Source organism: Nicotiana tabacum, chromosome 19 (genome assembly GCF_000715075.1).
Source record: "Nicotiana tabacum cultivar K326 chromosome 19, ASM71507v2, whole genome shotgun sequence".
Classification (NCBI taxonomy): Eukaryota; Viridiplantae; Streptophyta; class Magnoliopsida; order Solanales; family Solanaceae; genus Nicotiana; species Nicotiana tabacum.
In genome coordinates, this window is record NC_134098.1 from 132,583,506 (window position 1) to 132,595,347 (window position 11,842).

The 11,842-nt window shown below is 33.8% G+C and overlaps 1 protein-coding gene across 1 annotated transcript; it reads right to left on the reverse strand.

The window, feature by feature from the left end:
- Nucleotides 1-631: 631 nt before the first annotated feature.
- LOC107817078 (KH domain-containing protein At1g09660/At1g09670-like) lies at nt 632-7,053 on the reverse strand. Its single transcript, XM_016642855.2, has 8 exons — nt 6,922-7,053; nt 6,685-6,814; nt 5,656-5,741; nt 3,144-3,286; nt 2,051-2,185; nt 1,844-1,960; nt 1,417-1,560; nt 632-1,315 (listed from the first exon to the last, which is right to left on the reverse strand). Exons 2-8 carry the CDS (start codon nt 6,789-6,791, stop codon nt 1,157-1,159), a joined length of 891 nt encoding a protein of 296 aa, XP_016498341.1. The 5' UTR covers nt 6,792-6,814; nt 6,922-7,053; the 3' UTR covers nt 632-1,156.
- Nucleotides 7,054-11,842: the final 4,789 nt, after the last annotated feature.

Below are 11,842 nucleotides of genomic sequence, written 5' to 3' on the forward strand. Positions count from 1 at the left end.
TCTATTTTGGGATCTCCCCTCCTTTTTTAATGGTGGCACTGCTTACTGTACTAATGAACTACTGTACTAATGAACTACTTATCAGTAGCCTTTGCTTTCCCTAATTCATTGCCTCTCAGTCTCTGCCAAATCTTCCACCTGTATTTGTTCAAGAAGGTACAATTCATCATTCTCAAAAGAAAAAGATGAAAATGACGAAACTTGATAATTGTCTAAAAAGTGTGAACTTATAGATTAAGGAAGCTGTTTGATGTGTTACAGTGCCTTTCTTTTTTCCTTACTCTTTTATTTTGCGATAACAAGGGGAGAATATCCGACTTTTATTCACATGGTGCGTCCTTCCTTTTCTTTTAAGTTCCTGATAATGAGTCAGCAGCAAGAACTGACCCAAAGCTCAATCGAAATATTTCTATTGTTTTATAAAGGAACAACAAATAGGACTGGTGAAAGGACAAGGAGTCCCCATTGACCAAATAATCCATCAAAGTTCTTAGGCTGTCTACTATATTTTCACGTAGTGGACAAACAAAAGGCTTCAGGTTAAAGTTAGAACTAACTTCAGCGTGAAGTTACAGTTTAACAGCAAGTAACTGAAGCATTGGTACAAACTTAAAGTGAGATATTCAGCATATCATATATCAAGCTTCTGTTCTCAATATATTTATTCAGAAGTTAAAGCAGTTGGTCTGCATTAAAATAATACATGAAACATCGTGAGTATTCAATAAGAATGAAATTATTGTAATTGCTTGAACACATTGACCACTAAACCTAGATTAAGACTAAAGGTCAAAACCTCTAGGAAAGATGGTTACAGATAAAAGCCATATTAGAGCTATCTAAAGAAGCTGCCTGCGGGATGCCTGCATTCTGTACCAGAAGCAGACTCAATAAGAATGAAATTATTGTAATTGCTTGAACACATTGACCACTAAACCTAGATTAAGACTAAAGGTCAAAACCTCTAGGAAAGATGGTTACAGATAAAAGCCATATTAGAGCTATCTAAAGAAGCTGCCTGCGGGATGCCTGCATTCTGTACCAGAAGCAGACTCGGAAATCGTACTAGTCAGGCGGATAAGCTATATTCTGTGTCTATCACTAGACAGTCAATCAGCATTCCAGCAATTAGGGGTCCCCTGACCAAGAATAGGTGTCATCTTCCCGTCTTTGCTCGTTTCATTCCTGTATTACTAAATGGAGACATGCTAGGGCTCATTCGAGGACTCATGCTTGGGCTTTCTTCCCTTAATGTACCATTGAGCATGGCCAATTCCCTTAGTTGTTGTTTCTTATAGACATCCATAGATTCATCCTGATACAGGCAAAGTGAGGGAGAAAAAGGTCAACAGGGCTAGATAAAAGTTGAAAGCAAATGACGGCAAATGGCAGCAGGTATAGCGTTTTAACTCATACCACAGGCTTTAATAGGTTCTCTAGGATTGAAACTGCATGATCGATACGGGCATCAATGATGTCTTCCGGAAATTCAGCCTCCACCAGGAGATGTAGTGGCTCTTTGAGGTGCTCGTACCCAGGTTTATCTTTCAATTTCTCTTCCTATACGAGGGGGAAGAGAACAATGCAAAATTGCAAAAGACAAAAACAAATACACCATGAGCAATTTAAAACTACTTGTAATTTAGACAACAAAAAGATTCTGGACATTACAACAACTACTCTGACAAAGACAAAGGAAGTGTGTGAGAGAGAGAGGGAGAGGGAGAGACTTCTCTTAGAGATGCATATTACGCCTTGACGAAGCAAGGCATAGTAAATCTTAAGTTATTCAAGCTTGGTCTTTTAACAATTATTGAGTAAGAAGAGTAAGAGGGACCAATACCTTGATAGAGTCCTTCACTGAGCCTTGTCCTCTGATGTAGACTCTACATTCTGTAATGGCTTCAACCCTCTTTAGGGAATTCCCACGTGGTCCCAGAATTCGACCAACAAAATTAAACTGCATGATTTTAACTTGGTCAAGATCTCTTTCAAAATTTAGGAAGACAATGAGCAACATTAAACACCACTCAAATAAGGTTTCACATACATTTGGGAACTTCTCTACAGGAACATCAAGTCTTATGACTTTCTTCACAACAGGAGTGGTTGCAGTTCCTGGCACAACATGCCAATCCAGAGGGGAAGGTTGAAATGGAGCCATTTTCTGGAGGAGTCTATTTTCCTGTAGTAAGTAAATAATATCAAGTGGTAAATCCTCCAACAATGTCCTCAAGCAGTTTTTCAAACTCCTTTAAGTTATGAAAATAGAATTAACATTTATATTACACAAGCAAAGAGGTGTCAGCTACTTACAGTATCTATACTGGGGACTAGGACTAACAACTCCTACAATATCTACCAGAGAAGAAGTGCTTTTTTTCCCTTCTAATTATGGCTAACTAGGTTCTGTTTTTTGCTTGACAAGGAAGCAACAAGTGGGAAGAGAAATGGAGGTTATATCTTCATGAAAGTTATCCACATGCAAGGACGACAAGACAATTAATAGATTACATTTTCTGTGAACAGCAAACAGTCCGTAATAACATCTGAGTAGGCAACACCATCGTCAACAAAGGCACTATTATTGATAATGATGCATAAGAATCCCACCTACTGCACGTGCCATTTCTTTCTAAAATTTGCGGACAGGCATAGTGTCCTGAGGCTCAAGCTAAATAGATGTTGAAACTACCAATTGAGCTCAGTATTTCCTGAGCTTAAGAAAGTGAACTACATTTACAGTGCTTGAATTACCACATTCAGTATTAGAACTGCTCAGATAACATCAATTACAATGCTTGAATGGTGTGCTATAAGCCTCTGGTAGTCTGGTGTCCAAGGAAACACATAAGTAATTCACTTCCAATTGATTTCTAAAATTAAAGGTATGCTAAAAATAGAGCAACTAACTAGTTAAGTTCTATAAAAACGCATAGTTTGAGAATCAAGAAAAATCATATTACTGAAATCAACAATGTTATACTAACAACTCTTGCTCACACTCTTTAATTGAAGGGAACCAGTATGGAAGTGTATGACCACATTAAGAACAATAGTCATTACATGATTGCATACCGAAGTATGACCCATAAAAGCCATACATACCTAAGCTAATCTCCATGAAGAAAGAAACATCATACCTCAGTTTGCATTGCACTCCATGCCCCTACATTTATCTGACCTCCATTCATCTGTTGACTGAACGACCTATGTGGACTCTCTTGTCCCATCCTTTCCTGATCTACAAACTGATTTGACAACAATGCTGATGCTCGCATGATTTCTGCAGAAGTAAGAAATCCAAGACCTTATTCAGTCACTAAATAGGATGCTTCCGTCAATTTACCTTTCACAAAATTTCAGCTAAGGCTGTCAGTGGTGGATTCACCAAGCCATCCATAAGACACCATTTTTGGCTTCACGTTAACCATATTCAATTTCATCCGGTTTAAAAATGTTACCCACATTTGAAGTTTGTAAAATAAGCATGCCAATAAGATGACCCAAATGAATCATTTTCCCAAGAACTACTGTCACAAGCCCTTGCCTCATCCGATGTTAAATGCACGAGCTAGAGAGCACAATATTAAGCTACAGGGTCAAACTCGACATCAAATTTCGCATAGATACAAAAAGTCCATCATTCCAGGACTATAATGATACAGAAGACGAGTGAAAGAAAGTGGAAACCAGACATTTTTCTCGGTCAGGCTTTCAACCAAATTCTGATTTGTAGACTTGTATCCGGAACAGCTACTCAGAGACTTCTGTTTGATAACTTAGCATTTGGTAAATAAATCTTTTCCTATTCCACTTAATGATTTTTTAGTTTGTTACTTAAAAGTGTTTGCATCTTGTTTTAGAATACTCCTGGTCTCAGAAGTCAAGCAATAGAAGTTGCCCTATTTTCCCGTATTAAAACCTTGTATAAATAGGAAATAAGAAAAGTGACAAAAACTTGATGAATTCTTTGAACTCAATAAAGTTTGTAAATCTGAATTTATTTACTTTTCTCGTGAAGCTTTTCTAGCTAATTTGGTGCATAATGATTAATAAAGCTTTAACTTAGATGAGTATTCCTACTCAATCTTCATTTCTCTTTGTAGAGCATTACTTGTAGCACCAAGAAATCATGAGTTTTTGTTCTGTCATATTAGGTTACTAGTGAAAGTCCCCCAAGTTTTCTGCATCTTTTCAACCAACAATTAATACAAATCAGTCCTTAGCACTTTTCTGGGGGGGATAAATAAATCATCCCTAACTTCTTATGATTCCACAGTCCAATCATAGGCTTGCAAACCTCAAACTACCGCTTCATCACCTTATTCTATTATAAAAATGCATATGATACTTAAATTGCCTTTAGCTGACCGATTACTGACTATGGTAGAGTCAGAATAATTGGATATCCAATAAGGCATCATATGCAACGGGATAAGATTACAGACATACAGCAAAAGGAAAGCTACCATGAATTGATCTTCAGTCAAAGTGAAAACTCGTCTATAGGCACCACCGAACAAATACATGGGTCAACAGTCTTACATTTGGTGATATTAACAAGCCAAGAGAAAATTCAATTCCATCAGAGTGGTTGAATTAGAAAGTCCGACCCAAAGAGTAAGATTTCCTAATAAAATAACATTCACTGATTTATGGAATGTCCTTTTAGAGGAAACAAATCAACAAAGAAAGTTTGAAATTAATTGTGCCGTACCTTGACTATCAATGATATTACCATCAAATTCCGCCATTTTGGCGCATTACGGAAACTTTCTTCACCAAATATTGATGTATAATTATTGGTCATTGACAAAGACCCCATTCCAGAAACACCAAATGTTGCCATCTTCGTCATCAAATTATCAGACTCCAAAATACTTCATTTTTCACGTTTTTTACATTTGGGAGGTCAGAAAGCACAAAGAGTGTAATCTATGCCATCAAATTATAAAATCTTAACATACTTCACTTGCAACATGTGTGAGTCTTAAGCATGTGTTGACAAGGGACATCAAATATGATGCGTAGGAGTCCAACACTTACTGGACGTTAAACTTATATCTCGGTGACACTGAAGAAAATGTAAAGATGACCTTTACTTTTACTTTCCTTTTGGGTTATATATATTTCTTTTACATGCGGAGTTGGTGTGAAGGTGGAGGAAAAAACTATGAACACCTAAGACCCTGTAGTGACTCGGGATCTTGTATCACAACACATCAATTTTTTCAAGGGTGTTCTGAACTATGAGAGCAAGCCTTGGTGCAACAGCAGAGTTGCTCCTTTGGTAACTTGTAGGTACAGGTTAAAGGGTGGAAACTGCCTCGTTTTGCAGAAATGCTAAGAGAAGGTTGCGTACAATGCGCCCAATCATCCAATCGCCTACTCACCCCTAACCTCGCACTAGCCCGAAGCACTTTGCAGTTTCACACAGGTCAAGCCCGCACTTTAGTGGTGTTCGAACTATGTGGCCTTTTACTTACCAGGACTAAATTGTACATGAACAATTCAGGCTATCATCAATAAACAATTCAACGCTTTGTCCGGACCAAACAGTTAATAATACTTTCATCAGAACAAAGAAACTTCCACTCCAACACAAAGACACCCATACTATTGTAAAAAGTTCCTGTGGTTACATTTTACTACCTTGGTTTAGAAGCCTACTGCATACAGGCAGTATCTGCATGAACGGACCCAATTTTTGCCTCTCTCCCAATAAATCGGCCAAATATCTGCCATTTCGCAAGCAGCCAAATCAGATGTTAGTAGGGAAAGATGCATCTACAACTGTCACAGAAAGTAATAGAAATAGGATACGCTTTTGCTTTTCTAACTACTATTTATAAATAATTGACCAATTGAAAATTGAGATCCCAATGTAGATATTAATCGGGTTGCAGAGGTGGACTTAACAAGTGCTTAAACATACAACTGTCTTATTACAAACATCACTTAACCTAGTAGATGAGGTTACTGAGAAAAATCAGCTTCACACAGAAAAATTTGAATAAACTTTAATCAAACAAAGAGTAGCTAAGAATACCACAATCCGGGTACGTCCTATTCAATTGAGAAGCCTCAGCTATTGCCTAGAGTAAAAGGCAAGAGGCACAGAAGTGGCCTTGTTGTAATAGGTTCTGACCATCTAATCAATGCCTGTTGCACATTGAAGGTAGTAGGTGCAGCCGTGCAGGCACATCCACTACTTTGTCTCGAAGTAAATTATAAATACATGTAGTTGAAAAGTTTTTACAATCATATATTTATATTTAGGGAGCTTGAACCAATTATTACAAATAGTTGTACGTTCAGTGGCATTCTGCACCTATTGGCTTAAAATCTTGGATCTGCCTCTGCATCTTGGAGAGACTTTATACAACAGTAAGGGATCCTAAAGTGGCACCACATGTAAGAACAACAAGAAGCTAATATTATAGAGATGATATAATCAAGGTTTTGTATATTCAAGATGCCTATAAAGGCAAATAATCACTTATGAACACAAGAAGACATCCAAAACCCCAAGAAATATTGAGTCAAATCCAGAAATAGGAATCACAAGAATGCACAAAAAACCACAAACACAGATCCAGACCCCAACATACAAGAGAAGCAGCAAAAGATGAAACTGAATCAAACAAGAAAATAGTAACTGAATCAGAGTCAAGATTTGACCTTTCACGATCTGTAAGAGAAGAAGACCTCTGAAGCGGAGCATGGATTCCAGTAGGAGAGTACTGGAAGTAACTCCCAGGGTGTATTCTATTCTCCATATTCATCATCTGATAAAAACCCAACTTTTCCCCTATATATATATATATATATATATATATATATATATATATATATATAAATCTCTTTTAGTCAACAAACTTTTCAATACAAACGTATAACACAAAATAATGTTCTTACTGGGAACAGCTGTGTTGATGGCTAAGGCAAAAGATGAAGGTGGGGAAGAGAAGCTGAAGTCTGCTTCCCCCCTTTTATTGGACCCTTGAGTTGTTGGTGTGGGGAGGGGGGAAGAAAGAGACTGCTTAGTGAGAAAACTCCTATAAATACTAATAATAATGGCTGCTACACTACCATTAGAAAAAGGGTGTGTGCAAATAGAGTAGAGATCTTTTTTAGAACCATCACATATATTTTCTTTTTATATTTAAATATAAAAAAAAATTAATGGTAAATGTTTATAGCTAATTAAATGATATATTGAAAATAATGAATGTGGAACTATGACCATAGTAGTGAATGTTAAACCATAACACGTAAAACTAAAAATAATTATTTTGATTTTTTAGTATCGATACCTAAATAGAAATAAATTAAAATTAATGGACATGCCAAGCAATGGTAAGTTTTTTCTTACTTCTAAATTCTAATAACAATTTTGTATAAATATTGAAATAAATACAACCTCTTGATGTACAAGTTTGGTATTATGTCCTTTTTTACTTTAATTTTGTCACTATCATATTACTAATTTATGTATTTATAGAGTGCCTAAGGTTCTATTCTAGCCGGGGGGAAAAAATACCGACATGTAAATGATAATAATATCTAGGATCATGCTGTCTTTATTGCCCCTTTCCCTATTTTAGCATTCCTTTATCTTTTTTTCTTGTTTTTCTTTTATGTCATTTTCTTCTTTTTCGTAGTATCACTTACAATAATATTCCTTTGCATTTGGAATAAATGCTAAATATATCTTCCAGTTGTTTCAATTTGCTTTTGATTTGCTTGTGCTTGCATGCGTGCTCTATATGGACAAGTCGACATTTTTGTGTTTCAAATTCATAAACTATATAATCATTTTCCTCTTTTGTGAAAAAAAAAAATGATTGCATGTCTAAAAGTTATAGTTACGTAAACGTGATCAAATTAAACGTGTTATAAAATTTAAAGTAAAATTTATACGAATATTTCATAAGAGTGATTGGTCTATTTAGTTTTTTTTCGTGACAGACCTATTTAATATTATTATGCGTGTGAAGTATTTCTTTTAATTGAAATGTGGTCTCTTGTAAGAAAGGCTTTGAACAACTATGAGAAAGCGTCGGTAATGCATCTATCCATATCTTATCTTATAGTATTAATAGACATTCACAATACCACGTATTTGCAATAATGGTTAACAAATCAATGGAATGCACTTTTCGTTTAATATTAATTTCTACCCAACATCAATTAACTCGTACCAGTTTTCTCAAAATATAGTATGTATAGCTAACAAATTTATGATAGATTTCTTTTATTTTTAAGTTAAATAATGTTTAGAGAAAAATGCATAATGGAAATGTCAAATTACTCCTAGGTAAAAACGAAAGTTCATATACTAAAATGCATATATGAATATTGTTAACGTCCTTTATAATTTCAGATAAGGGTGTCATCCGACCTAATATGGGTCAATCTGCCCCCTTGAGAATGAACCCTCACAGTTATCGAGCCGAGCCGAACTGTCATTACGGGTTAGGTCGGGGGCGGGTCAATTTAGGAAAATGGTTGTGCCCCCAACCCCTTACCCGATAGGGGATTTTGGTGGACCTAGCTGTCCAGGCCAAATTAATTTTTAAAATTTTTATTTTATTTTATTATTGAAATTGACATTCACATAAGTTGTAGGCAACCATTTTCATATTGAAATCTATATTTTTTGCATACAAATTTATATATCCAAATATTACAATGTTGTACCACCCCCACAATACTTTTTAACACCTTCTCTGTAAAACCTTGGCAGTAACCCCATTAACATCTCCCTCACTCTCTCTTTTGTCGTCGTCAACCAACAACAAATACCATTGGCTACCCTAGAAACAAACAAAAAATATAGAGTTCAATTAGAAGAATAAAGGAAATATTTGAACTTATTCAACAAATTCATATCATGATGGAAAGGAAATAGCACATTTCCAGATTCATCAATTAACAATATGAAATCAAATTATGAAGGAGACAGGGAAGGCTAGTTTCACTGCTAACTCGTTTAATCAGAGAAAAGGAAATTCCAATCAATATAATAAAAGCTTTCGATTTCATCAATATTTGTTCCATCTCCTAAAATATGTAATCGAAGAAGACCCACAAAGATTTCGAATCAGAGCTCCGACGACGTTGTCCTTCCTTGACAACTGATTTCTTTGAAAACAAAATCGTGAGATTTCTATTAGGTCGTATTTTATTTCTAGTTGAAGCTTCCTAAGCTTTTTTTTAAACGATGTGGCGGAGATTATGACAGTCAAAATGGTGATAGGGCGTAATATGGCCAAATTTTCTATCACATTTGTCGTGACATAATATCCATTATAACAAATTTATGGTTCATGATATTTGCCATGACATAATATCTATTATAATAAATTTGTGTATCATGACATTTGACATGACATAATATCCATTATTAGGCCAAGAATTTCTTGCTATAAATAGAAGAGTTTCTCCTCATTTGTAAACACACCAATTCAAGAGTTTTTCACTCTTGTCTTTCTTTTTCCTCTTTTATTTTATTATAGAGTATTTTATAAGAGAGTGAGTGTTGGAAAACACTTGTGTGAACCCTTTCTTTGGAGTGATCTTGTGAGGTTATTGTCTTGGAGTATTTGGGATTAATTAGAGTATTTACTCTAATTTTGTACTCTCTTTTGTACTCTTGTTATTATAGTGAAATTGCTCATCTCCGCTTGTGGACGTAGGTCACCTTGACCGAACCACGTTAAATTTGTGTCTTTTTTATATTCTTTAATTGCCGTTATTATCACCTTCCATTGTCTTTGTTATTATCATTATACCGTTGTTTGGCTAAATTTCGCATTACCCGGATTCCCGATCTTAACAATGGGTGTGATTAAATATGTGGAGTATAACTTTTTTTTAATTGAAGAAAAACTATGGTGAGATTGGTGGAGATGGAGGCGGTGAAGTGGAGTGGTAGATGAGAAACCTGTTAATAAAGAAGAAGGAAGAAGTGAAGAAAGAAGAGAAAATGACGAAGAAAAGTAAAACAAAAAAGAAAGAAAAATAAAAATAAAATACATTTAATAAAATATCTTGTAAAAATTAAATTTTATTTTTTGATCCCCTCACTCTCTTTAGTCTTTAAGCAAGTGACATACACTCTTTTATGTCATGTATGCTGGAAAAGGGACAGTAATACCAACTCAAAGTTGTTAAGGGAGGTTATAGGACCCCCAAAGTAAAAGGGTACATCTATTAAAGTGAGAGACAATCCAACTGGGTAATTATATATTCTTTGAGTAAGTTGTGTTCATATTTGCCCAAATCGACGGGGCTAATGCTTACTTTATTTATAGTTGCAATGCATTGCAACTTCCTTGTTTTTCATAAATTTGTATGTTTCTCTAAGACAAACTTAAATTTGCTCTTTGTAATTTTGGGATATATATTTTTGTTGTTGGCATGTCCGCACCTTGTATCATTTTACATAAAATGATAATACATGTTGGTTTAGACTAAAAGCATGTTTGGCCAAACTTCTTAAAAGGTCAAAAACGTTTTTTTTTCTTAACTTGAGTTGTTTGGCCAAACTTTTTTGGGAAAAAAAAAATAGTTTTGGGAAGAAGCAGAAAAAGTAATTTCTTCCCAAAAGCAGAAGCAGTTTTGACTTTTCTTCTTACCAAAAATACCCTTAACAAAATATAATATATGCCAAAATAACCGTTAAACCTAATACTTAGGATATTAATATATAAATATTTCTTATTATTTTTATGATAGCTTTCTAATATATAGTGACTTTAGGGGTGAATGTTTTGATATTTGTTGAATGATTTTTAATATATTTAACTTATATTAAAATAATTAAGTACTTTTAAATTTTATTTTCATATTTTACTTAAATAAAATAAAAAGATTTAATTATTGCATGTAATAACAAATTTTTAAGATTATTTATTTACTTATAATATTAACTATTAAGTAAATCTATTCATGTCCTTATTCGTAATTTGATACTTAAAATCACTTTCTGAAAAGCTTGGTCAAACACAAATTATTGCTCAAAAGTGCTTTTAAGAGTGATTAGCCAAACACAAACTGCTTCTCTCCAAAAGTATTTTTTTTTCAAAAGCACTTTTGAAAAAAATACTTATCAAAATAAGTTGATTTCTCCAACTTGGCCAAACAGGCTATAAACCGGATCACTAGATGACACTTAATACTTACTAAATACTCTTTGGATAAATTTTTTATTTTGTAAAAAAATAATCTAGACAAGTATTATTTGGAAAACTCAGACCAATTAAACTCTTTATTGAAGATCTCTAGATACTCAATTCTCAATATCTTCATTTTTTCTTAACAAAAACAGCTCAAACATATTTAGTTTAAAAAAATGTAAAATTATTTATATTTTTTTTAAAAAAATATCAAACAAACATTAGAAGTACGGGTGTTCATAAAACTCGAAAAATCGAACCAAATCGAAAAACGAACTAAACCGACTAAAAAATCGATATTTTTTCGGTTTGGTTTGGTTTTGATTTTGAATTTTAAAACCGATCAAATTTGGTTTGGTTTTTATTTTAATAAAAAAATAATCGAAAAACCAAATAAAACCGAATATAGTAGTAGCTATTTAAAATTTATTATTATATCTATATATATGTATATTGTTATACAAAGTTTTTTAAAATTTTATGTTACATTTTAATAGTTTGCACTTTTAATCTAGTTATTTGCTATTATAATAATCTAGTTATTTGCCTTTACATTCTAGTTTGATTAGTAATTTTTTTTTGTTAAGTACAATAATTTATTTCATGTTAAAAATAATTTATTTTTAATTGAGTCCTAAAATTATTCATCACTATTT